Source organism: Wolffia australiana, chromosome 4 (genome assembly GCF_029677425.1).
Source record: "Wolffia australiana isolate 7733 chromosome 4, ASM2967742v1".
Taxonomy (NCBI): domain Eukaryota; kingdom Viridiplantae; phylum Streptophyta; class Magnoliopsida; order Alismatales; family Araceae; genus Wolffia; species Wolffia australiana.
Window position 1 is genome coordinate 16929390 of NC_135838.1, and position 27695 is coordinate 16957084.

The 27695-nt window shown below is 39.3% G+C and overlaps 2 protein-coding genes across 2 annotated transcripts; one reads left to right on the forward strand and one right to left on the reverse strand.

Moving 5' to 3' along the window:
- Nucleotides 1-375: 375 nt before the first annotated feature.
- On the forward strand, nucleotides 376-4928 carry LOC144702119 (Transducin/WD40 repeat-like superfamily protein). Its single transcript, XM_078574011.1, has 14 exons — nucleotides 376-626; nucleotides 686-772; nucleotides 844-926; nucleotides 1060-1129; nucleotides 1598-1681; nucleotides 1762-1848; nucleotides 2099-2169; nucleotides 2855-2906; nucleotides 2974-3031; nucleotides 3145-3245; nucleotides 3370-3524; nucleotides 4336-4444; nucleotides 4542-4598; nucleotides 4701-4928. Exons 1-14 carry the CDS (start codon nucleotides 528-530, stop codon nucleotides 4851-4853), a joined length of 1266 nt encoding a protein of 421 aa, XP_078430137.1. The 5' UTR covers nucleotides 376-527; the 3' UTR covers nucleotides 4854-4928.
- LOC144702122 (small acidic-like protein) lies at nucleotides 4603-6272 on the reverse strand. Its single transcript, XM_078574014.1, has 8 exons — nucleotides 6123-6272; nucleotides 5955-6037; nucleotides 5835-5873; nucleotides 5708-5760; nucleotides 5557-5620; nucleotides 5376-5466; nucleotides 5074-5258; nucleotides 4603-4810 (listed from the first exon to the last, which is right to left on the reverse strand). Exons 1-7 carry the CDS (start codon nucleotides 6201-6203, stop codon nucleotides 5097-5099), a joined length of 573 nt encoding a protein of 190 aa, XP_078430140.1. The 5' UTR covers nucleotides 6204-6272; the 3' UTR covers nucleotides 4603-4810; nucleotides 5074-5096.
- Nucleotides 6273-27695: the final 21423 nt, after the last annotated feature.

The following is a 27695-nucleotide window of genomic DNA, read 5'->3' on the forward strand; positions in this document are numbered from 1 at the left end:
TTCCGGATCGTCCGGGACGTGGACGATGAATGGGACGGGACGAAGATGTCCCCTCCGGAGTTCGGAATCAGTGCAGGGACGCGGACGGGACGGTTTTTTGTCCGAGTGGACGAAAATCATCCCTACTCGGACGAAAAACCGTCCTGTCCGGAGGTTTCGGGACGAATTTCCGTCCCAATTTCGTCCAACCTCGCAGACAGGACGATTTTTTTTCCTGGGACGAAAATCCCAGATGCACAAGAGTCCATGCACAAGAGTTAAGCTAAACCAGATGACGATTTTTTTGTGACGATGACGGATTTTTTATGACGACGATGACGACTTCCGGCGAGTCGTTCTTTTTTTTTTTTTTTTTTTTCGAATATTGTTTAGGGTATTGCCAGTCTTCGAGTTCTTCAACCAACGTTCGATCGGCGGCGATCAATTTCAGCGTTCGACTTCGTTTCCTTCGCGCGAAGAATGATTCTCGTGGTTTCGTGATCAAATATTTTGAATCTTCAAGTTGCGAAATCTGTCGATCCTGAGCAATGGACTCGAGCTTAGATAAACTTCTTCAAGAAGGGAAGCTCCGGCGCCTTGCTGACGCCCTAATCGTCTCTCATCTACGCGGCCATCACCACCATCAAGTAATCTCCGATTGTTGATTTCCACTTCATTTGCATTTTCTCATGTTTCTGTTCTGCAGGCTGCTGCTTCGGTGGCGGCGGCGACGATGACGCCGTTGAACAGCGGCAATGATCTTCCTGGCCGACTCATGGAGCTTATCGCGAAGGTGTTATCGAATGTTCTTCATTCGCCTTCATCGATGAGTTAATTTCCACTTTCTTCCTGCTGCGATTACAGGGTCTTGCGGCTGAAGAGGGATCAAGGGGCCTTCTGTCTACCTCGCCTTCGGCTTTGGCAGCCTGCGGCGCTGTCGATTTCAGGTTTAGCTTGTTTTAGCTGAGGTTAACTCTCGTTTTTATTGGTTTTGATATGATTTTCTCTTGATTTTGCTTCTTTTTTTCATTAATTTTGGTGTATGTTCTTCGTTGATTGTATTGCTGTGGAAATTACCAGCGTCCGGGAAAAAAAGGGCGCCCCGAAAGTTTTTCCTAAGTATGATACGAGGCACATTTCTGAGCATAAGGTGGGGAAACTTTTAATTTCAATCATTATAAATTTCACTCAAAAAAAATTTCAATCATCATCGATGAGGAATCGTACCCGGTTGGTCTTCTAGAAATAAATATTACTCGGAATAACACGAGTACAATCTAGTTTTTATTTCATCCCAGGAATTCCCCTGTGATCACCTCTAAATTTCATTGAATTAGAATGCCCAGACTTAATGCTATAAAATCCTCAGAACAAATATTCTTATATATTTGTTCTGAATTTTGTTTCGTTCATGTGGTTTACTGATTACGCTCATTATTTTTCAAAAATGTGGGGCCATACCTGATAATTTGTTTAGTTAATTAGAGTCTTTAGCCATATTTGCTACTGCAGAAAGGAAATTAGCTCAATTTCCTCTATTATTTCAAATATTCCCTTCTGTTCTTGAACTTCGGCCTACCTTTCAATTTAGTTAAAGGAATGTCCCGGATCTTTGTAGAACATAGCTCGATGCGCTAAATTTAGCCCAGATGGGAGCTTTGTCGCGACGGGAAGTGCTGATGCGTCAATCAAACTCTTTGAGGTCAATCACACATCTGACATTTCGCTTATATTCTTTCCACCCACTCTTGATATTTATCTTCATTCATATCTTCATGATAGGTCTCGAAAATAAAACAAACGATGCTTCCAGAATTGCATGACGGATCTGCCCGGGCAGTCATCCGGACGTTTTATGATCATTCTCAGGTTCGCTTCTGACTCTAATATGAATCGTTGGAGACATTTTCATTTGCATATTAACTAATTCAGCTCGAGAATCATCTTATGTTGATGGCATGACTGATGTTTGACTGGGTGTTATTTATTTATTTATTCCGGTTTATGGAGAATAAAAACATACTTTTTATTCAATTGAGTCGTATCAACTTTATCTAACTTTTGGAACAGGCTTTCATAGCTTGTTAAATGCTTGGCTAATTTTAAATTTTATTTTCAGACAGTGAACGACCTTGATTTTAACCCTCAGAACAACATCTTGATATCTGGATCCAAAGATCAGACAATCAGGTGAGTGAATGTAACCTTTAATTTTTGTTTTTTGGTCCATCAGTGCGGCAATTAATCCTGAATTTCCGCAACATTACTATGAATTCGACCCTTCTACCCTTTTGGATTAAATTTCTATCAACACCCCAGAATCCAGTGTTTTGAAGTTCTTTTGTGGCCTAAAAATGAGAAATCCTATCAATTCCTGAATTTCTGGAACCTTACTATAGATTCGATTCTTCTACCCTTTTGAATTTAATTTCTGTCAACACAAAATCCAGTATTTTGAAGTTCTTTTGTAACCTACAAATGAGAAATCCTATTAATTCCCCATTTTCCGCAATCTTACTATAGATTCGATTCTTCTACCCTTTTGAATTTAATTTCTATCAACACAAAATCCAGTATTTTGAAGTTCTTTTGTGACCTAAAAATGAGAAATCCTATTAATTCCTGAATTTCTGGAACCTTACTATGGATTCGATTCTTCTTCCCTTTTGAATTTAATTTCTATCAGCACAAAATCCAGTATTTTGAAGTTCCTTTGTGAGCTAAAAATGAGAAATCCAATTAATTCCTGAATTTCTGGAACCTTACTATGGATTCGATTCTTCTACCCTTTTGAATTTAATTTCTATCAACACAAAATCCAGTATTTTAAAAGTTACTTTGGAACCTAAAAATGAGAAATCCTATTGCTTGCCAGGTTCTTCGACTTTTCCAAAACAAATGCTAGGAGAGCTGTCCGAGTTCTTCAGGTCATACTAGCCCTGTAAAATTTCTCTGCCTGACGACATGCTACTAACATCTGTTTCAATGAAGCAGGATACCCATGAAGTCAGGTCTGTGTCATTTCATCCTTCAGGCGAATACCTTCTGGCTGGTAATTCACCAATTAATTTATATCTTCAGCTATAAAATATTTGATATTTGGCAAATATTTTCTATTTATGATACCTTCGGTTTGAACTAGTTTGCATGCAATCTCCACTGCAGGCACAGACCATCCTATACCCCATTTGTATGATGTGTATACCTTCCAGTGCTTCATCTCCTCCGACACGAGAGACTTGGGTAGCAACGCCGTGATCAACCAAGTGGGCTAAATTTCATAATATAGCCCATTATTTTATTGGGTTGATCACTGATTTTGGGTGATCTTCCTTTTTTCTTTCAAGAAAAAATAACCCCCTTGATTATTTACCTAGATTTCTTTTCTAGGTGAGGTACTCAAGCAATGGAGCGCTCTATGTTACAGCATCCAAGGATGGGGCCGTTAGGATTTGGGATGGGTTGACTGCCCAGTGTGTGCGGACTATTGCTCAGGCTCACCGGTCAACTGAGGCTACCAGTGCAAGGTTCACCAAAGATGGAAGGTAAATTGATACGATCCTCTACCCCCAAGGGTATCTTAGGCATTTTAGCCCACTAGGGGCATTTTAGTCATCTCATGCTTAGGGGAGATTGCTTTATTTCCTATAAATATGTATAGCCGTCCCCTGAGGAGGGCAGTCGAGACTTAAGGTAATATTGGCCTCTTGGCTCACTATCTCAATCATCCCTGTCTCGGTCCCGTTCCCGTGACCGTCTCACCGGATCTTCAGCCGGCTTGTCCCTGGTTGATCCCTGACTCCTCTGTTCGACCCTCCTATCATTCCCGTTTCGACTCTCCTACCCTGGGAACGTCTACCTCGCCTCACCCTCTACCCGCCTTCCGATACGAACCTAGACGAGGTTCTTATCATAAACTTTCATGAATCTAATTGAATCCTAAATCCTTAACATTTATAAACCCCCCTGAGTTTTATAAATATCCATCCATTGTTTTCAAAAAAAAAATGCATCCGTGAGTGGAGGCCACAGATGGATCAGTCTACGAGCACAAACCTGGGGTCAGGTTGTAACTGGCACTGTGTTTTTGCTCCAAAAAAAAGCTTAGTAGGTTTATTTTTAACATATCTCATTTTTTTAATAAACTGAATATCTGACACTTTACCATTCTCATACATTTTGATATATTTTTCAACTTCTCTGTCCTTATAATTGGGCTTTTTAAGTTCAGTTTAGGTTATAGCATTAATTCATGCCTATTTTTTATTTTGCTTTCCTGGGCAACTGTTAATTGTATGGGTCAATAATTTTGTTTTAATTTGCTAATTAATTATTTCTCTTATTCCTGATTTCTAGGTATATTCTTTCCTGCGGGAAGGACTCTGCTGTAAAATTGTGGGAAGTGGCGTCAGGTCGGATGGTCAAGCAGTATCTCGGTGCTGCTCACACACAACTTCTTTTCCAGGTTGCGCTAAATTTTCTTCTTTTCTAGATCTTAAGTGGTTGAAATATCTCTATATTTGGAGAAAAATATATAAAATCTTTACCTTGCGCTGCCTCAGGCGGTTTTCAACGAGACTGAGGAGTTTGTTCTCTCTGTGGATGAGATAAAAAACGAGGTACTTTTTGCAATTTTGGCGAACTTTATTATTCAAAACAACTTTTTTTTTTGCAAATCTTAATTTCTCAGAGTACGGAAATAAATTCCAAAAAAATACCAGGTGGTGGTCTGGGACGCAATTTCTTCTGAAAGGATGGTTAGATGGCCATCAAACCATGTGGGAGCCCCAAGGTGGCTTGAACATTCCCCAATTGAGGCGGCCTTCATCACCTGCGGCAGTGACAAGTCCATCAAATTTTGGAAGGAAGTTTGAAAAATTGATGTTGTTATACTGTTAATGTCGATTAATAAGTTCTAGTTATTAATCAAACCCAACAACCTTATCGTAGACAGCATTTTTTTTTGTTTTTTGAAAGAAAAGAGGAAGATCACCCATATTGCATAAACCCAACAACAGAGAAAGTTTGCATGGTTTTCAACTGCTTATATTGCAAATTAAATGGAAAAGAGACCATATTAATCAAAATAATCACCATGATTATGGAGTTCCTCCGCATTAATTGCAAATTAAACTATCTTGTTGGTCACGGATGTTGTTTTCCACAGCCTGGGCCACGTATTCATCGATGGACTTAGCCGGAAACAGCTCCCCCTCCCTGCTCCTATCGATGATTTTAGAGCCTTCACTCTCCTTAGGTTCAGAACTGCCTTTGCTCATCTGCTCAGAAAACAAAAAATATTTGAAATCACATCACTTTCTCCTTTGATCAATCCGAATTTCCAAGACCCAACACCAAAAAAGTTCAATTTCTTCAAGTAGATCTTTGAAATTCACCGCTCGCAGAAGAGTTCTTCTGTCTCGCTCACGCGCATGTTTGAGCGCGTCTTCAACGGCTTTTCGTTCAGCTTCTACTTCCGTGATATCTCTGTTCATCAGAAATTTCAACCAAAGTGCACTCGAATCGGTAATCGAAGAGCTTTTGGCGAAGAAAAAACTCATAACCAAAGAGCAGAACCTTCCGACGATCTTATCCGTTTTGCAGCAGCACTTGGCGCATACACCATGTTCTTTGGCGCAGCCTGAACACTCAAAGAGAAGAGATTTCTGAGCACGAATGAACGAAATTTCAGAATATCAAGAAATTTGTAGATCGCTTAGAGACTAACTGGTGCAGAGATTGTGATAGGCTTGGCGCACCGCACGCTTCGAGCACCTCTGACTGAAGATTAACAGAATCATAAACTAAGTCGAGATGGATCGGATCCGTGAGAACAAGGCTAGAGGACGCATTACCACTTGGCCGGTTCGCTCAGAGGTTTGTACTTGCCGTATCTGAAAAAAAATCAGGTCAGATCCATCAAAAACGGCCGAGGAAAATCGATCAATAATCGGATCAAGAACAAGAGATTTGACCTGCGCTTCCAATCTATCTGATCTTTGCAGCGGGCGCAAACACCGGTGATGTCTGAATAGGGCCGGAACTTCCCTCCGACTTCCTGCAAACACGCGCATTCCGACATCGCTCTAAATCGATCGATGAAATGAACAAAAAGAAGATTGAAGAAGGGGACGAGGAATCACCGTTTCGTTGATCTTCTGGCCCGCGTGGGGCTTCCATGCGACCTTGTTCTGGTGCTTGGGGGGGCCCTGACGAGTCGACATCGCTTCTTCTTCGTCTCTCGCTTGTTCTTCCTCGAAGAGAGCGCGCCCCCAAAACCCCAGAAAAACCCAGAACGTATTTATACCCTATTCAAGTCTTCATCGTTCACTGCTATCCCGTCGGCCCAGTAAGCCCAATTAGTGTCTATATGCTTGAGTGAAGTTTTGTGTACAAATAAACTAAAGAAAAGCTGGATATCTCCGATGTGGAGTAGGAAGAAAGGGTAATGGGGAACGAAAACATCGAAAATGTCTGATTACAGTAAAGCTGGTGGCATATACAGGATCGTGGTCAACCATTAAAATTATTATCCTTTCATAAATAATTTTTATCTAAAAACATTTTTCTGTTCAATACTCCAATCACAAGATCTCTTGTTCTCTCACTAGAAAACAATCCCCTCTTCCATGTGAGTATAAGTGAAGGCCTAATATTGGAATTTTCCCTGTGTTTAACCATGGTGCAGGATTTTAGCTATGATAAAAGAAGTAACCATGGTGTATTATGATTTTATGGTGTTATTGTCCCCCATCACCAAAACCATGTGATAGCCATAAGAGACCACCATCAACAGCTTCATGTGTTTAAAGGGATTCTACTGATAGAAAATCACCGCTTCTTCACTATAAAACAACCATCTCTTCCCTGTGCCTAATGAGATTCTGCACTAGAATACTTCTGGGATATTTTTGGAATTTTCTAGATATAAATCCTAATTAATTATAATTAAATACTTTTTCTGGAACTTCAGCATCATCAGGTGATGGTTGATGGAAGTGGCATGAATGGAGTAAGAAGATAACTTTGATTGTCACGGATTTGATTACAGATGGCTGCTGATAAACACAAGAAAGAAGTGGAGTAAGGCAAGTGATATAGAGTTAACCGTCACTGGTGGTGGTGGATTTGGATGCAGATATGCACCAATGAGCAGAGGAGTTGGTGTGGCATGTATGATGGTGAAAACCTAGGCTATCGATGATGATAACGTAGGAAAAAGGATGACAACACAAGATTGGAAAATGCAAAAATCATACTAACCCCATTGTCAGGTGCCTGACAAGTCTAAAAATGCTTTATCCTTATGAGTCTTGATCTAAACGTCCCTATTTCCACCATTTTCTCTTGAAATGAAAGAATGGACCCAACAAAAAATTTGGATGAGGAAATCACTCCCCTACTCATTATTATGAACACAATGGGTGCCTTTTAACATTGATGAGAGGTCTACTTATGATAGGGTGGATTGATAGAGGAGGTTAAGACAAAAATAACAAAACTTTGGCCCAAAACACCTAGATCTTTAGATATCACTCTTTGAAGTAGGAATAACCATATCCATTGTAATTTCTCTCTCTTCATCATAGATCCTCTCGTGAGGACATGTTTCAGATACCTGATTAAATAAAATGATTCACTTCGTAAACAAAAATTTATTGTGTGTTCCTTTTACTATTTGTCCCTGTGTTAGCCAATGTTTATTGCGAAAATAACTCATTTTTTATATTTTACGGGCTAAATTTAATATGTCTTTCAAAAACATGATCCTACCAATGACCACGGCTAAGGATTGAATGGACGCAATAATTAATTATACTCAATGATAGGTCAAAAACTAAAAACAGTCGGAAGAAATCTGTGAATGATAATCTTCAAACCAAGATTGTTAACAACACAAATTCTCAGGCATAATAATTTTCTCCTTGTAATTTCTTCAAATTTTGACCAGAAAACACTATTTCAAATCTTACGGATATGGAATGATGTCAGGAAAAAACTTGATATTGAGAGATCTCTCAAAAAAAGCTTGTAAATTTCTGCAGAAAGCCAGATCTGATGCTTTCTCGTTGTATTGTGACTTTTCACTGATATAGGGAGAAATGAGTGGTCTAAAATTTGGGGTCTGATCAGCCTGTAGTTTTCATAAACCCAACAATCAAATGAATTTAATATTAAAGATAAAATAAAACACAATAAATGCATCAACTTCAAATCGACAATCATTACAAGTTTACCATTCACTTCATAAGTCATAAAAGGTAAATTAATAATTAAATTTCCTCCATCAATTTTATTTAAAAGAATTCATAAAAAAATAATGTTGACATCTGATAACATCGTCTTTAAAATTTTATAAATACATAATTTTATTCATCTATATTTAAGCTCTTATAAAATATTTTATTAATTCATACATAAATATCTAAGGTTGGTGGAGAAGTCCATGTTGGGCATCATGTTTTACAGGAAAAATGGTGTCCGATGCATTTAAATATTTGACCAGTGACATAGGAACTGGTGATCCATAATTTTCTTTGTTGACCAGACGGTCAAAATCACATATGCTTTTGTACATAAAGGAAGGCATCCAATGCATGAGTGACTTGCATAGTTTGAACCTTAAGAATTTGATTATATTCATATGAATAATTTCTGATGTAAAACCATTCACTGAGGGTTGAATTTGCATAATCCAATTTGAACATTCATCAAAATACATACTTATGCATTTTAGTAAAATTCACTAAGTCTTGATATTTTCAATCATCCCTTGTAACATCAGTATAAAATGAATGAAGGGTTAATGTTTGATGATTAACCATACCCTAAGTCATTCATGATTCTCATGAGGATGAAGGATCATAACGTTAATTGATGATGACAAAAGGTTCCGTAAGTTCAATAATTACTTTGTGGTTCTAGATCATAAGGTGTAGCATGACACCACACAAGTTGGAAACTGAACTTCTTGATTGGATTGAATTGATTCTTAATTCCTTAATATATTTTACTACAATTAATTAATACGATTGGCCAATACATGTTTATTGGGTTATTTAAGTTAATAACTAGACTGACACATGGGCCTTGAGGGTCACATAAATAAGATTAATGGATGTTGGTAGATAAACCTAACATTATAAGTATTTTTATTAAAAATACTCATTTTAGGTGCGCATTATTCCCATCTTCTCACTCTACACTCCATTTGTGAGATTTGATGGTGTGGAGATCAACCAGATCTTCAAGAATAGTCGAAGAAGAAGAAAAAGATGAGATCCCTTGTCCCATAGATCATGTGGATACGTCTAGAGGCTGTACATGTGAACAGTTTGAAAATCTCTCCCAAGGGGCAAGTAAAGGGTGGAATTAGTTTCCCATAAGGTAAAGTGATTATCTGATATCTACATAATATCTCTATACAGATTCTGAGCTTCTGCGGCTTGAAAAAAAGTTTCTAGCATTCAATCAAGGCCAGAGAACCCAACAACATGTGTATGAGTCCCTTGTTAAGAGCTAACTAATAACTAAATATATGCAAGTAAACCATGAAGTGTACTTCTTAATCAGTGAACTTGTAACTTTTTTACACATGTGACCACATATATTAAAAGGTATAAATAATTCTACTATTTTTGTGGAGTGTAGGAGTAGGCTCATCATAAATATTAATCGATGAAAACATAAATAATTACTTCAAAATTTTAAAACTTATAATTATTACAAGATTTCATGTATCAAAAGGTATGATTACTTGACATCTAAATTATAATGCACATGATAAGATGTGATATAAAAAACATTAAATTTTATACCATCTATTATATAATCTTTGGAGCTTATTTCACTCATAAATTTAATTGGATGTTATATATATCATATGGCACATCATATGCTACAACAAAAAGCTTAGATATATATACATTAGTCCTATTAAAAATATAGAATTAGTCATATCAAAAATATAATTATTTTTATTATATATATAGATTAGTAAACTTATCAATTTAAAATTTACATATATCAGTGCGATCTATCTTTGAAATATTGACTTGGTATAAAATTATTATGAGATTAATATGATACTTACAAATACACAAATAATTCCAGCATCCTAAATAGAATACTTTGAAATATCTTAAAATTTCCATAAAAATTTTTCAATAAATATTTATCTGATGTTTGAGAATCAGATTAAAAAAATTTGCACTGATTATTGCATTCAATATTTGTTTTAAAAATAAAATCTATGGTCCATGAAACTAAAAACAGGACATCTACGGATATTTTTTTACTATGATTTGATATTAATATATTTTAAAACATTAAAAACATCTCTTGAAAAATCCTAATTTTCATGTAATTGTTTGGACTCATATTTTCATTATGTAAGTAGAGTGGATTTCACTTAGGCAAACACAATTTAAATTATAATGTGATTTAACTTTTCTATTTCTTGAGTTCCATGTGCATCTGGAGTTTCTTATGTTTTTGATAAACTCAAATTAAGATTTTAATTTGTTGTTGGTGCTTTTGAGTATAAAATATACATATATATATAAACATGTGATCATGCATATAACTCTAGTTAGTGATAAGTATGAATGGTCTCCACATATAACAGTAATTAAGGATTCAATATTCTCTAAGTAGGAGTTAAGAGAGATGAAAAGATATATAAAAAATATGTGATAGTGAGATGATGAAAAATGTTAGACAAGGAGGTGATAACTATTACTAATATTGAGATGATTAATATAAACTAAGGGGCATAGGAGATAGGGATATGAGCAAAAAGATAATAAGAACGAGCGAGATGGAGGATGACAAGATAAGAAGGCAACTAGATAGATGATAATCTCAATTTTAGGGTTAAAATTTGTCGTTGGTGATTGAGATTATTCAATAAAAATATATTTAACCGTACTTAAAAATACTTAGTTAGTGATGAGTATGGATCGTCTCCACAGGGAATGATGATTAAGGATTTACTTTCTTATACTAGTGATGATGGATGAGAGGATCGACGAAAGCAAGATTTGAGGACGTGAGCTAGTGATATAGATAAAAGATACGTAATTATAGGCTAATTTAACTTAAAGAAAAGAGTAAGTGATTGTGATGGATATGATGATGAACGACGGTATGAACGAGGATAGTGGTTCGATATGGAGTGGTACGATGGCAAGGATGGAGAGATGAGAGAATGGGGACGTAAGTAAGGGAAGTGATAATGAAACGTTGATGAAAACCTATAACTATGATAACGATGATGTTGGGAGAGAAACAACGTAAGGCGAAGACAGTTACCTTAGATCCTTACGTTCCGCCAGGATCACGGCGATTTGCGAGTGCCGGTAAGCTCCCCCTATTCTCTTTTGTCTCTTTCCACACACCCAAGACACCAAGAACACTCTTGATGGATCTCAAAACTCACTCTCTTTCAATCAGCCCACAAAAGTGGGAAGCAAGTTCAAGATGATTTTTACAATGATCCAGGCCTCTATTTATAGATTAGAGGGTATGGATAGAAAGAGGAAGGGAAGATGAAAAGTTATGGCCGTTGGAAGTTGAAGCAATCCTAGCCTTTAATTTCTTCTCTCTCCTCATCAATGTCATCAGTTTGTGCCTGTTAAGAAGTCAAAGCACTTGGTATTCTGTGGCTTTTCGTATTTCGTGGCTTTTTCATATTCCATGCCTTTTTTTATTCCGTGGCTTTTCATATTCCATGGCTTTTCGTATTCCGTGGCTTTTCGTATTCTGTGACTTTTCATATTCCGTGCCACATGTACATGTCAAAAGGACAAAAAACAAAGAAAAAATCTCTTTCTCAACGCTGACGTGGCGGCGCATCCGCACGCCACGTCACACTATGCCATAAAAAAACCAAAATACTTAAAATTTCATATTAAATCAAATAAAAGCCCGAAAAATATGTATAAATATATATATTGAATCAGAAAAATCATATCTTTCCAAATTTAATATCCAAAAATTCCAGAAAAATCATATTCTTTCTCAAAAAATTATATTATTTTGTAATATACTATTAGAAAAATCCTAAAAATATAGAAAATTCAGAAATTTGTTCTAAAAATAGATTTAATCATTTTAAGCTTGATAACATGCAAATATGAGTAATTTAATGCATAAAGACACATAAATATAATAATATAAGGCACTAAAAATGCATGTTATCAATAGATATGTGGCATGTGATGATAAAATGATGTATGTAAATGGTATGATGGTTGGATGATGAAGGCACAAAAGTGTGAAAAATGTAAGACATGGTATAAATTTGATGTGTTGATAATATGGATATAAGCTCACTACGATAAATAAAAGAAACAATATGATGTGAAGATATTTACCATAAATCCTTACATTCCACTAGGACCATGATAATATAATTGTAGGTTAGCTTCTCTTGTTCTTAGTTTTCTCTCCCAAAGCTTCTCCTAAATTACCCAAGACACCAAGAATCAACTTAATTGATATCAGAAACACACTCTCCTTGAAAATGCCCATGAAGATATGAAGAAATTTTTAGGATAAGTTTTGAAAATACCCACACTCAATTTATAGCTTTGATTCTCTGGATGGAAAGAAGGGAGAAAGACTAATCTACCCTAAAAATTCAGCTCAATTGGCCTTCTAGATTTTCAGACATCAAGCTTTGAAATTAGACAAATCCTAGACATCCACTAGATTATGTATTCTCTTTCATTTTCAATGCCATTATCCCTTCAGATTTATAGTGTACCAATTTTCAAGTTTTGGAAAATTGTTTGTTTCAGCGTCAATATTGATCAGGCCCTCAAAAGAATGACATGTGTCCTGCACCAAAAAAAAGAAAGAAAATTCAATACAAATAAGGAACGAACATGTGACATGACACATATTTACATGCCAAACTGCACATTCTCTTTTATCCAACATCACACAACCAGGCATCCCTGAGAGAATAATTACAAATAAAAGATTATAAATGAAACAATCATTGTGCATGATGTGGTGACATTAATGCACACCAGGTTTGACTTTTTTATTTTTCTTGCAATTGATGTGTAGGCATGTGTGTACGCGCTGGGCACATGCCAAGTAGACATAGCCACAATAGTTGAATTTATGTTTCATAAAATAAATAATACTTAATTTTTTATCTATTTCTGCTTTTTTATTTATTGAAATTTCAATAATATCTTTTTCTATTGATGCACATCACCATTGCAGACTTAAAAAAGTGTTAGTTAATCATTGGAATTTATGCATCACAATTTGTGATGACACAATGGCACCTTTTTGTAGTGATTAGCTGACTAAGTCCTTACAAAACGCGAAACAAAATGGTGACACATTGTATGGCAAAAGGTTAAGACTGGAAAACATCAGATAAATTCAATTAAATAAAATTATGACTCACAAATTAATTATATTAAAGAATACAATGTCTACAAATTTGACAAAAAAATATTATGGCTCTGACATATGAATTCTTAATCAAGAGGTCACAAAGTCCTCAAAATACCGATAAATTCATAAAACATTAGAATATCCCTTAACAATTGTATTTATTCATTTTAATATTGATAAGATGTATATAAAATTACTTCAATGCATAAAGCATGTAAATTTCATGATATTAACCTAATAACTTGTTTTTAACCAACTTCGGCATATTTTTAAGGGAATCGCAACCTATGTTAAGATGCATTTTCATGTCATTTATCATATTTATTTGTGCACAGACTGTTCTAATTACTCCAATCCTGCACTACGAATCTTCATCTAAGTATATTTCAAATTTTATAAAAATCAAAGACAGATTAAACATTATCATAATGTTTTTATAGGTTGGAGAGAGATGAACGAAGATAATGGATCCTTTACTACACCCTTCTTGATAAAGCATGGTGACTGCTTGATCATCTTGAATGTATTGAGTGAAATTTATAGGTACATAATTTCCAAAGATTCCTATTTGTAGGATGTTTTCTAAGGACGCTGAGATAAAATACAACCATCAGATGATTATGACACTGTGGGTATGATTGATCCCATGAAAACTAGTGTGGATACATTGAGGATAGAAAGTTAATGCTATTTAGAGAAAGATTTGAATTATCTGATCTGTATGAATCCCTCAACGATATTGTACGTAAATAGTAATCAGATTGATTCATGTCATGGTTGTGATTGTGGTTCTTAAACCTTAGACACCAAAGACATCTTGTGGATAGAGGACTGTGTTTTGGCTATGATATTTGATTCCTTAATCACAATACTAAAAATGATATGAGCTCCAATGTAGTAACAAGTCTACGAAAATGACTGAGGGGTCAAGAAGGGGTCATCCACTCTTTTTATAAGAGATGATGATGCAATAAAATATTTGGCTGAGGTACATAAAATACTGGGGACATAGCTATTTGATGAGTTTATAATGCTTCCATCCTCAATGGGATGATCAATTAGGGTTTCACAGTTGACCATAACCTGTCAATTCTAGTAGTGTTGCACAGATAAAGTATTATATATATACGATAAGTGGTGACATACGTACGGATAAAGAATAATATGAAAGAGTTACTAAACTCGTTATTACCTTCTTTAGAACACCATGGAGCTTGACACCTCATGTGGGGACAAAATGACATATCGATTGATATAACTTGATCCATAATTATATATGTCAAATATATTTAACTAATTAGGTTGCCCCATAAATAGTCGATGGGCTTTTAGATTTACTGGATTTGTGTATGAGCTTAGAGGGTAAAATGCCTAAGGTTTAACGGACATTAGAGAATATGTAGTGAGTTTTAAGAAAATTTTCTATTTAAGTATCAAAGGAAAAAGTTACTTTTTAGAAACACCCATGTGAGTTCCCAAGGGCCTCTGATAAGCCTAAAAATTTGTGTGTAAATACGTTGTCGTTTGAGCTTTTAGACTTATGCAATGAAATTTATAATATCCCTTAATCACTAAATGCTACGTAAAGAGTAAGCAAGGAGTCGAACCACAAGGAGGCACTAAGCAAGAATTTTTGTCCTATTTCAAATCAATTAATTCAAGAATGAATTAATTTTGCACTTAATAGACCTCAATTATGTTTAATTCTGTTTATAATTAATCAAAATTAAGTAGAAACCTAATTTTGATCTTAATGTTTTCGGTCAAGACACTCAATATAGGATAATTTTGATTATAATATCAGAATAATTTGGATTAGTAATTTCCCAATCAAGGTAATTTTTTAAGACAATTTTTATGTATAAAAATTTTGAATAATAATCCAGAAAGCGGTTTTTGAAATTGGACTTGAAGATGAACGAATTTTTGGATGAAATTTTATATTTTGGTGTTTTAAATGTTTAATTGAATATATAACAATCAATTTTGAAATCTAGAGAGAGAAAATAGGCGATCTAACCTGGAGAAAGAAAGTAGACAAATTGGGGGAAAATGGATTAGACTAGAAATTTGATCCTTTTTTTGTTTGGCAAAAAACACGATGTCGGGTACGGCCAACCTTGGGGTTGTGCTCGTAGACCGATCCATTTGTGCCGTGGACGCCACCTAGGGGGATTTTATTTATAAAGTGAAGTGTTTATCAATGTTTATAGGCTTGGAGCGAGTATAAATATCCCAATTACACTCGGATCCCACTCGTCCACGCCCATGTGCAGAAAAGAAAAAGATACACAAGTGATACCTCGCAGGTGCTCAGAGAATTGCTTGCGTCGACATCTTGCCGAAGCGTCCCTAGTGACGATGATGGAGCAATGTGGGAGCTGTCCTCGCCTACGACCAGTGGCAACGATGAGGTGCGTGGCGAGGCTCCATTCGAGGTGGGCATAGCCCACCCCGCTAGCTTGAGATGATACGGCTTCGGATTTGGCGGAAGGATGGGCGTTCCCACCTCGAGTGTTCCACGCAATTCGCCAATCCCGCGGGCCTGGTGGCAAGAGTATGCTACGCGTGCGAAGAGTCGCCAAGCCGAGACGGTCGATGCAATAGCAGCCCCTAGCTGTCAGAGGGAGAGCCTGCCAAGAAAGAAAAAGGGAAGAAGAAGTGTGTGTGTGTACCGCGTGGTTGACGAGGGCATCTGCTATCCGGCATGATGTCTCCATTACGAGCATGTACCTGCACGGAGCATGTCTACTAACACTTGTGAGTCCGATTCTGCGATGATATTATGAAGGTTTTGTTCCTCGCAAAGGAGTAAACCATCACGTATCACCGTAGCTTCGGCTACTGTATTAGTTTGGATGCCGTAGAAAGAGGAAAAAGCAAAGAGAATACTCCTTGTATGATCACGGAGGATACCCCCTCCCCCTAATGGCCCCGGGTTTGCTTTAGCCGCGCCATCCACATTCAATTTGAGGATGACGATTGGAGGTGGGTACCAACGGACAACCTTTAGATGAATGTGGATAGGGGTAGGGGTCACCGAAATGCCCCAGGAGCGAAGGAAGTCGCACACCGGTGCACAGTTGCACCCGCGGGGAGGGATGAGATGATAGATGCACCATATCAATAACTTGACGCGCCGCATGATATCCACGACACGCATGGGCGAACTTGCAAAACGAGAAGAATTTTGCCCTTTTCATATCTCCCATAGTAAATAAGCTATGGTGATGTGTAGGATGGGGCTCCGCTTCGAGCATGATGGCGAGAGAAACACCCTGCCAAAACACTCGAACGGGGTCAGTTGAGTATGAAGGATTGGGCGCCAATGATGTGTGATTTGGCTCCAACAGTCTAAGGCTGTCTCACTATGGAAAAAAAGATGTGCCATGGTCTCAGTGTGTGGGGATGTGGGACAACAGTGGCAACGAGAGCTGAGAGAGTGACCTATACGGATCACTCGATCATCGGTGGAAGGCCGCGATGTAAGAGTCTCCAAAGGAAAAAGGAGACGCGAGTAAGGATCGTCGGATGCCATATGCAGCAACCCCAATGCTGGATGGGGGCTTTCTCACGGAAATGCTCCCAAGAAGATCTGCACGAGTAGGCACCATCAAGTGTGAGCGTCCAAATGGCACAGTCAGGAGTCGACCCCATTGGGGTGGTTTGGACCTCGAATAACGTGGCTGAAGGGATCCCATGCTGCTCCCATAGGTGTTGTGTGTTGCCCAGAAGCAGTTGGGCAACTATGAGTCGCACTCGTTGTGGTACAAACTATGGGTGGCGAGCAAACAACTCATCAACATGCCAGGTATCAAACCAGGCGCTAACCTCTCCTCGACCAATATGCCAATGTGTAACCTGAGCAATCTCAAGCTAGTGGCACTGCCACGTTCGCCATCTACGATGGCCCTGGATATCTATATCTTGACAGGCCCACTCGCCATACTTGGCTGAAATAAAATTTCCCGCTGGGGAGTGTGTGGTGTGCATATGCCATACTAGCTTCTTTTGAAGCATGTCCTGGACGTCTGTGAGGCGTCTGATCCCTAGACCCCCCTCGGCCTTGGGTCGACATGCTTTCTCCCAAGAAACCCAGTGATGTCGGCTCTCTCCCTCGAGGCGACCAGACCATAAGAAACGTGCGCATAGTCGTTCCACTGAGCGGAGGACTGTAAGAGATAGTGAGTGGACCACGAGGATGTGTAGCGAGATACTCATGTGGACATGTCGAATAAGTTGGATACGTCCTCCAGGCGATAGGAACTGAAGTTTCCATCCCTCTAGTTTCTTTCTAAGTTTGCCCAACAAGGCATCGAAGTAATGATGCCTAGCGGGCCCTCGAAAGATAGGGCATCCAAGATAGTCGAACGGGAGGCATCCTTGTAAGTATCGGGTATAGTGCTGGAGTATCTCAGAGCGCTTTATAGTGGTGGAAGTACCAACTATGAAGCTTCTCTTCCAGGCATTGACGAGCTGGCCTAAAGCTTGCTCGTATGTTGTAAGGACATTCATAAATTCCTTAATGGATTTTTTGTATCCATTGAGGAAGATGATGGCATCATTGGCAAATAGAGAGAGCAAGAGGATTGGGCAGCCCCTTTTCATAAAATACGGTTGGATTAGGCTGTGGTTGATTGCACGTATGAGCGATCGGCTAAATACATCCTCCATCAATATAAAAAGGGTGGGCGAGATAGGATCACCTTGCCTTAGACCTCTCCTGGCCCTGAAGAAGCCAGTGGACTTTCCATCCATCAGGAGAGAGAAATGATTCTCTCTAATGCAGGCATCGACAAGATCGATGAACACATCTGTGAATCCAAAGTGACTCAACACTTCGGTAAGGAAGTTCCACTCAACTCGATCAAACGCCTTCTCCATATCTAGTTTGATGATGACATTTGAGCCTGGAAAATGAGCGTTTAAGGACTGGGCTAGCTCTTTAACGAGCATGATACTGTCATGGATCTGTTGACCCTTGACAAAACCACATTATTCAGGCGAGATAAGGCTATCAAGGAAGTTCCCTAGTCGATTTGTAATGATTTTGGATGCAACTTTGTAGCATACATTACAAAGACTAATGGGGCGAAAGTCCCTAAAGGTAGTTGGGGTGTCCACTTTTGCAATGAGCGCCAAAAAAGTAGATTTCCAACTTCAAGGGAAGACTTTTCGCGTAAACGCTTCCTTTATAGAAAGCACTAAATCTGTACCTACAATATCCCAACATGTGGTATAAAAATCCGCTGAGAACCCATCCGGTCCGAGAGCCTTGTTCCTAGCCAAGGAAAAGACAACCTCCTTTATCTCTGCTCGAGTAGGAAGGGCTGTGAGGATGGCATTCTTTTGGTCGGTCACCAAGTGAGGGATAGATGCAAGGAGGTCCTCGTTCACAACAGTTGGTTGTGAGGAGAGGAGTGATCGATAAAACTACTCTCCTGCGCCTGCTAGTTGGGCGGGGCCCTGATCATACGTCTCTAATAGGGTCATATAATTAGGACGGGCTCTGTGACAAATCGAGGCGTGAAAGAAACATGTGTTTCTATCACCTTTTCTCAGCCATTGGACATGTGATTTTTGAAGATAGAAAATCTCCTGACGCCGCATAGCGTCCTCAAGTTGTTCCCTAAATCGAAGCTGGCGCTCTCCCACGTCGTCCGTCCAAACCTGTTGCAACTGTCATTCGATAGCAGCTTGTTCCTTCTTGATTGCTTTGACAGGTGTGTGTACGTCTCTGAAGACATGTCGATTCCACTATTTCAGGTGGAACTTGAGATTCCTCAGTCGATTATTGAAGTTCTCCATAGGTGATGTCGAGATCGTTCCATGCCAATGGCTGTGTACAAAACGATGGAAATCGTTGTGCTCTAACCACATGGCTTGGAATCAGAACGGAGAGCGAAGGAGGATCGGTGAGTGGTCCGAGTAATATCTCGGTAGGATCTCAATCATGATGGTACACTGCATCAGTGCAGTGCTATTTGTGAAACAATGGTCGATCTGTTCGTACATACGCGCATTTGCTTGACGTCCATTACACCATGTTCACTTCTCCCAGATGGTAGGAGTCTCCATAAGTGATGTCTGGTGAATGAAGTCGTTGAACGCTCGCATAGATCGCGACCTAGGGGGGCGACCTCCCTAGCGTTCTCTGACTACCCGTATATAGTTAAAATCCCCAGCTAGAAATCAAGGAAGATCAACAAGTCGTGAGTGAGTACGAATGTGTAAGGCGAGTTCCCCCCAGAGGGCCTCCCGCACGAGGTGTCTATGTGAGGCATAGACTACGGTAAGTGTGCAAGCCTTTGGGGAATACGGTACGTCAAAAAAAGTGGCTTACTAGGTCCCTTTGACCAGTAGTTCCAAAGAATAATCCTGCTTCCAAAAAAGCCAAAGCTTATTCGCGGGGTGACAATAAACACGATCCATTTCGAGTTTCCTCATAATGGAATGGGAGTGGTCCGATGTAGTCATCGGCTCAATAAGTCCAACTATTCCTAAGTTGTAATTCTTGATTAGGGAGAGGAGATGTGACTGGGTTAGAGGGTTGCCTATCCCTCTACAATTCCAAACAAGGCTTGGAATCATAAAGCTATCGGCTCACGTGACGCGCCCGTGATCGAGTGTTGTAGATGCGAGGTGGATAAGGATCACCCGAATGATGTCCTGAAGGGGAAGGGGTGTCGACGTCTAACTCCTCAGAGATGGAGGCATCTTCCTCCTCCTTGCCCGTGGAGGCATGACCACTAGTATCCCCACACGTATCCTTTGAGCTAGGAGGTGCGGCTTGACAGTTAGTCAAGTAGTCCTCCCGCTCAGAGGGGGTATGTGATAGGTAGGGGTCGGGCAGGGAGGTATGTATATCAGGTGGGGAGAGTAGCCAGGGTCGGGCGGTGGGTCCAAGGGGGGTGAGTAGGGTAGGGGGAGGAGGGGGTCCGAGGGGGGGAGAGATAGAGGTAGGAGTGGGCCCAAAGGGGAAGAGCGGGATGATGGGGCAGGGGGGGAGCAAGGTGTGATAGTGGGGGATGGAATGGCGGAGGGGGAATGTGAGAGGCATGAAGCTAGTGGAGGGGAACGGGGCGCTAGGGTAGGGGCCATAGGGGAAGGTGGAGGAGAGCGAGGTAGGGATGATGTGGTGTGGGGGGATGTGGAGCGAGGGGTCGATAAGGGGTGGGAGGTTGGGGGCGGACGGGAAGTGCTGACCTGGCCACTCTTTCCCCCCTCCACGCAGTCTCCAATAGGACCATCAATTGCATCTAAGAGAGCAAAAGTGTTAGAGGTACGTGTAGGTGCAGATACATCCTTACCTTTGCCCGTTCGAGTACTAATATGAGGTGCATCCTGAGGGTGTGGGCGCTTATCAGCACCCTTCTTTACCCATTGTGAAACTGAGGGTGTAGGTTTGGTCATGGCAGGCCTGACCGACATAGAGTCCCTAGGTAGGGGAGGAGTGGTGGTGGGTGCGCCTTGGGCTGCAGGACCGGGGCGTGTAGTCTGAGTTGGTCTCTGTGTGGGTCGTCGCCCTTGGGATGTAGACTTTGTCTCTATTATATAGTCATTATAAGGCAAATGTGGGAGGTACTCCTCTGAGGGGGTCAACGTAGTCTGCGACATCTTTTGGCGACACGTATGAAGAGTGTGGCCCAAAAGGGTACAATGTGTACAGAACTGCAGGAGGTTCTCATACACAATAGGTTGGCGAATCAGCTCATTCCCATTACAAATGAGGATCATGCGGTGGATCGGCTCTAGTAGGTCTATCTCTACATAGACCCTCGCATATCCAGGGTGGTTGAACAAATGTATGTCTTTGTCCAGACGTATAAATGTTCCGACAACACTAGCTAGCGACTCCAGAGTAGTGGGGGTGAAGAGATGGGGTTGGAGCCCTGGAAAGCCTATCCATACCGGGACAGTGTGGGGGGAATGATCTCATGAGCTGCTCGTCTGCTCAGTTGTCCATCGGCAAGTATGCATCACAGAACCACTAATTGTCCACGTGGTACGGCTCCATGCCTTCCTAAAGTCATCTTCCAGTTGGAAGCGAATAAAGACACTCCGGGGGTTACGTGCCCCAATAACCACCTGTCCGATGAAGTGCCCTGGCGCTAAGTATACCCGCATGATGTCGTCGATAAGTGGGCACTTCGTAGCGAATCGCCCGATCAGTGTGTATGCAAATGGTGCAGCCAATCGAGAGACTTCCTTTTTGGAAAAGGTGACCACTCTCACCCCTTCGGAGTTCGTAAAACCCTGCTTTGGGGTCGTGTCATCGTATAGGGGGGGAAGTGTAGGCTTGGGAAGTGGTTGAGTAGTAATCGTGTGTGTAGGTCCTCCCATTCTCGTCGCCCAGGTCGTTGGTGGTGCACATTGGACTTGGTCACAATTGACCGAGTCGACCGGGTGAACTCGGTTAGAGTCGACCAAGTTGGTTGGCTCAACTCGGTCAAGGACGATCGGAGAAATTGATATGTCTTGGACGGGGTTGACCGAGTCGACGGTGTGGACTCCATCATCAGTGACAGAGTCAATCATTTCGTGTCTGTCAAAGTTGACCAGGACAACACGTGTGACTTCGGCGGCGTTGACAGGGTGGACCGGGTTGACCGAGTTGACCGAGATGTGCGATTCAAGACAGTCATGATTGACCAAGTCGACCGGTTAGACTCCATCGGCGCTGAGTGAGTCAACCGATTCGGGTCGGTCAGGGTTGATCGGGGGGATTGGTATGACTCCTTCGTTGACCGAGTCAACCAGTACGCTTAGGTTCGGGTTGACCGAGGCAGCTGGTTTGACTCAGTCTGCCTTGACCGGGTCAACCAGTTTGGCTCAGTCATGGTTGATCGAGTCAACTGATTCAACTTGGTTTTGGTTGACCGATTCAACTAGTTTGATTGGGTCTTGGTTGACCGAGTCGACCAGTTCAACTCAGTCGAGCTTGATCGGGTCGAATCGGTCATTTTCGACTGGGTCAAAGCGGTCGACCAGAGCCAAGTCGACTAGGTCGATTGGGCTGTTTTCGACCTAGTCGACTCAGGCTGGAGCGATTGAGCCGACCAGGTCGACTCAGTCATGGTCTATCGAGTCGACTGGGTCGGACTTGTCTGACTCAGCCTGCCCATTCGGCGCCAACATGGCATTTTGCTGAGATGGCACGCCACTCAAATCCACGTGGGCCAATCAGAGGTCCTCATTTTGGCCACGTGTATCGGTAAGCGGGCGATCTAAACTGGCCACGTCAGCAGGTGCATTTAAAAGTTGAGGAATTGGCGACGTGGCACAATCGCAGCCCTCCATTTGGTGTACCACATGGAGATCCAACAGCGGGAGAGGCGTGGAATAGTCAAATATTGTAGGCGCCATAGGAGGTGAAGTTACCGACGGCGCATTGAATGCATTATTGGACCCTCCATCCACGTGGAGGGGTCGGTCTGATCCGACGGTCGGAAGTGGATCGATCTGGATTTTTTATTTGATTCCAGCCGTCGGATCTGACGTGGCAATGGATTGCGATTCGAGGCCAAAAGGTACAGTTATGGCGTAGTTGGCATTAAATGCCAACAGCTCTTTTTTTTGAACTTTCGGGCGGTCCACCGAGGATCCATCATCGGGACCGTCATCTGCGCGACATGTGTAGTCGCCAACAGTGGACCATAATGATTGAGGGCGGCGTTGTAGCCAATTTTTTTTGGGTTTTACTTAAATTTTGTTTTTTTTTGTTTTCAATTTTTTGGTGCGTTGGATCCATCCAGGCTATCAGATTTGACGGCCTGGATGGATCTTATGGATCGCACTTTCGGCTCGCCAGTATCTGACGTGGCGTGCACATCAGATGGCAGGTGAGCTGGCAGCGTCAGCTCGCCTTGGTGGGCGGGCTGGCTGTTTGACGTGTTTGACACATCAGACGGCCAGCTAGAAGCCTCTGCTGACTCAGCGACTCGCATGGGATTGCAGGCCACGAAGGAATGTTTTTGATTTCACGGTAAATACCTCTAAAACATCAAAAATTAAGGGATAAACAGATAGATAAATGAAAAATCAATTGTACCTTGCCGTTCTGCTCCACAAGACGAACAATCCAAGTTCAAATTTGATGCAATTTGGATGTGTATAACCCCTAAAATTTAGAAAAGAAAGTTCGGAACTAAAATCACCTTTGATCTTCAATTCCTTCTAGAACGAGCTATACTGATCCGTTTGAGGCAATTTTTGAGACGATTCCAATAGATTTTGACCATCTAAATCCAATGGAATCAATTTCAGCTCGTTCCAAGGTCAGACGCAGAAGTTATGAGCAAATCGCCGATTTCAGAGGAGAGAGGAGGATAGAGATAGAGATTTATAGTTTGGATTCGATCCTAATTTAAAGATCTAAAAATGCAAAATGGATCCAAATCAATGTAGAACTAATTATTAACAATCAGATCTTGAATCAAAATCAAAATTCAGTGTTAATTTCATTTCAAATCAACTTCAAGGGCATGTACATTTCGCCCAGGCCATGGCATTTTAAAATCTTTCACGAAGAAGTTCAAAAAGAAAATTAGAAACTTACAACTTTCAATCATGAATCAGGATATGTCAACTTTCAAAGCAACTCCTGTATCCTTCCTGGCCAAATCCTTGTTGAAAGCTTCAAAAAGTAGATTTTTAGAATTCACGAAAAGGGGATATACATTACAATTTGATAAGACGATCCGTATGGATCGTAGAGGGTGATAACTTGCAAATTAACATCATTAACTGATGAATTTTACATTAGATTTATGTGTTTTAATGACTATATTTGCATGTTATCATATAAAAATAAAGATAAATGATTTATTATTATTTCTAATTTTTTATCTTTTTTTACATGGAATTTAACCTCATTTCAGTGAAGAAATGTTTTTTACAGGGCCTTAAATACTTGGCTAAAAGTTGGTAAGGGCTTTCTTGATTTTTCTGGAATTGTTCTATATTTTTATATAATTTTTTGACCGTTATATAGCCAAGAAATGATTTTTATATATTTAAATAATACATATTTAATTTATTTGGCATTTTATCAAGGGGCATCCACGTCATTTGCCCAAAATTTGGGCGAATAAATGGATGTATTTTATTTAAATAAGAATAGAGATAGAGAGAGAGAGAAAATGAGCATTATTGGCTCATTATGGCATCGCAATAACGAGCCAATCATTAGCTATGTGGCGCACAAGGCGACGAAAAGAAAAAAAAAAATTAAAATCTTTGTGCAATAAATGCACGCCGAGATTCTCCACGTGCATTTATAATTTATCTTAGTCATTAGCGCGTGCATCTAATGCACGCGCTAACAGAATTGCACGTGCATTGCTTATTGTATTTTTCAAAAAGTCATTAGCGTGTGCATTTAATGCATGCGCTAACCGACATTTTTTAAAAAAAGAAAACAACGCTTTACGGCGTCGATTCGCTGTGTGCATTAAATGCACGCGGAAATTGACGCCGTAAAACGTAAAAGGCAAAACGGTAAGCTTACCAACCTATTTTATTATTTTTATTTTTTAAATGACGCAGGTCAAATAATGCCGCTAACTTTGTCCTTTTCTGTTATTAGAAAAAAATTATATAAAAGAAAGTGACCTGGCTTCTTTATAGCCATTCAAGGAGACGCATTATTCTCCAATGATTGCCGACGGCGGACATGGACAACCACATGGCAGCGCATGATCCGAGGACGGGGGAAACAAGAAAAAGACATTCAGACCAATAGAAAAATGCCATTTTCCTACCTTCTTGGAGGAGAGATAAATACATCCAACGGCCTAGATTAATCCTCATTAAAACCTTGATATCTTGAGATCTAGACGTCCGATTGGGCTGAAATTTTGAGGGTAAGTTCGTATTTTCTCCCTCTACAATCCAGACGGTTGGATCTTTAAATGGAAGTCTGGAAATGGACAAAACCCACTTTTTGAACCTCTCTGCAAGGATTTGGCCAGGAAGGACACAAGGGATGCTTTGGAAGTCAACAGTTCTTGATTCTGCACTCAAAGTTGTAAGTTTCTGATTTGTATTTCAATCTTCTTCTTGAACAATTCTAAAACGCCAAGGCATGGGCGAAATGTACATGCCCTAGAAGTTGGTTTTGAATGAAATTAGCACTGAATTTTGATTCTGATTCAAGATCTGATTTTTGATCTTTAATTATACATCAATTTAGAAAATTTATGCATCATTAGATTTTTAATTAGGGTCGGATTTCATCTTTTCCCCAAATTCTTCACTTTATCTCTCTATGTTAATTTGTCTGGTTTCTCTCTCTAGATTTTGATTTTTATTGTTTAGGAATTTAATTTAATATATAAAAACCTAAAAATAAAATTTGATTCGAAAATTCATCCATCTTGAAGTCCAATTTAAAAATCCCTTTCTTGATTATTTAATTCCCAATTTTAATTTATAAAAATTATTTTAAAATTTTATAATAATTGGGAAATTAATAATCCGAATTAATCTGATCCTATGATTGAAATACTTCTATCTTGAGCTTTCTGACCAAAATATTTAAAATCAAAAGTAAGTTTTACTTGATTTTGATTAACGAAAAACATTATCAAGCATAATTAAGATTTATTAATTGCAAAATTAATTCATCTTAGAATTAATTCATTGAAATTGGATAAAAATTCGTATTTGTTGCCTCCCTGTGGTTCAACCCCTTGCTTACTCTATATTCTATATTTATTGATTAAGGGAAATTATAAATTTTATTATATAAGTCTAAACGCCAAATCAACGACTTATTTACACGCATTTTTAGGCTTATCAGAGGGGGAAAAGACAAACATCCCCTCAAAATTTCAGCTCAATCAGACGACTAGATCTCAAGATATTGCCATTTTACTGGCGTTTAATCTCAACCGTTGGATCATTTGATTATTTTAAAAAATGGATTTTTCTTATTGGCTGATGCCTTTTTTCCTTGTTTTTGCTGTCGTCGAATCTCGTTTTGCCACGTCGTTATGTGCTTCCACAGGTCACTATCATTGGAGAATGATGCTGCACTTGAATGGATAAGAAAACGGCATGTCGCCCTCATCAACGCCTTTTTAAATAAAAATAATAATAATAAAGAATAAAAGAGGTGAACTTATCAATTTTTTTAATGCATGCAACTTTAGATTTCCGCGTGCATTTAATGCATGCGGCTAATCGATTGCCGCTTGTATTAAATACAATGCGAATCTTCTCCCTTTTTAGAAATGCACGTGTGTCGGTTGCCGCGTGCATTTAATGCACACAGCTATATTCTTGTTTAATAAATGCACGCGGAGATCAATTACCCGTGTGCATTTATTGAACAAAAAAGTTAACTCAAAAATAACAAATCATACCTTTACCTCGCTGCCCGTGCCACGTTGGTCCTTTTTAAGTAATAATTTGCTCATTATGACATCACGTATTGCGATGCCATAATGAGCCAATAATGTTCTATTTTTTGTTGCCCAAATTTTGGGCGAATGACGTGGATGCCACATTATATACATTGAAAAAATGTTTTTTTAAATGCCAAATAAATAAAGGCAATAGATTCTTTACATTCTAAAAAATCATTTCTTGGCTAAATACTGGTCATAAAATTATTAAAAATATATGATAAATTCCAAAAAAATTAGTAAAACCCTTACCAACCTTTAGCGAAGTATTTTAAGCCCTGTGATAAAATATTTCTTCAATGCAATGTGGTTAAATACCATGTAAAAAATACTAAAAAATTAGAAACAATAATAAAATCAAAGTGTAAGTCATTTATATCCATTTATATATCATAACATGCAAATATAGCCATTAAAACACATAAATTTAATGTAATATACATCAATTCAACATTATAATTTGTAAGTTATCAGCCTCCTTTCTTATCCATGTTCTCTTCATAAGCACCCACCCCATCTCTCATAGAGTGAAATGGGGGAGGGCATATTAGCATATGTCTAGTGACATTACTCAAGAATAAGACAAGGGGATTCGATGCACTGACTGTGTAGACATATATGGACTAATAAGCAAAAAATGATCCTTATTGATTAGGATTCATAAAGTAATCGATCACTACTAGTGTAATTGATGCAACACAAGTTTATCCTTCTATATACATATTTTGGTTCATTTTTAAAAAAATTATGATATGTGAATCATTACAGATTGCCAGGCATGGCACAAAACCCCAGAAGAGGATGGTATTGGGTATCACATCACTTATTTAAAAACTTACATAAATTTAACTGGCAACAATAAGTTACCTAGATTTTACTTGTAGAGAA

Coding starts and splice junctions, on each gene's coding strand:
- LOC144702119 (XM_078574011.1), top strand. CDS start 528: ATGGACTCGAGCTTAGATAAACTTCTTCAAGAAGGGAAGCTCCGGCGC. Junction 927..1,059: donor TGCGGCGCTGTCGATTTCAG/GTTTAGCTTGTT, acceptor GGAAATTACCAG/CGTCCGGGAAAAAAAGGGCG. Junction 2,907..2,973: donor GAGCTGTCCGAGTTCTTCAG/GTCATACTAGCC, acceptor TCAATGAAGCAG/GATACCCATGAAGTCAGGTC.
- LOC144702122 (XM_078574014.1), bottom strand. CDS start 6,203: ATGTCGACTCGTCAGGGCCCCCCCAAGCACCAGAACAAGGTCGCATGG. Junction 5,621..5,707: donor CTATCACAATCTCTGCACCA/GTTAGTCTCTAA, acceptor TTGAGTGTTCAG/GCTGCGCCAAAGAACATGGT. Junction 5,259..5,375: donor GAAGAACTCTTCTGCGAGCG/GTGAATTTCAAA, acceptor TTTTCTGAGCAG/ATGAGCAAAGGCAGTTCTGA.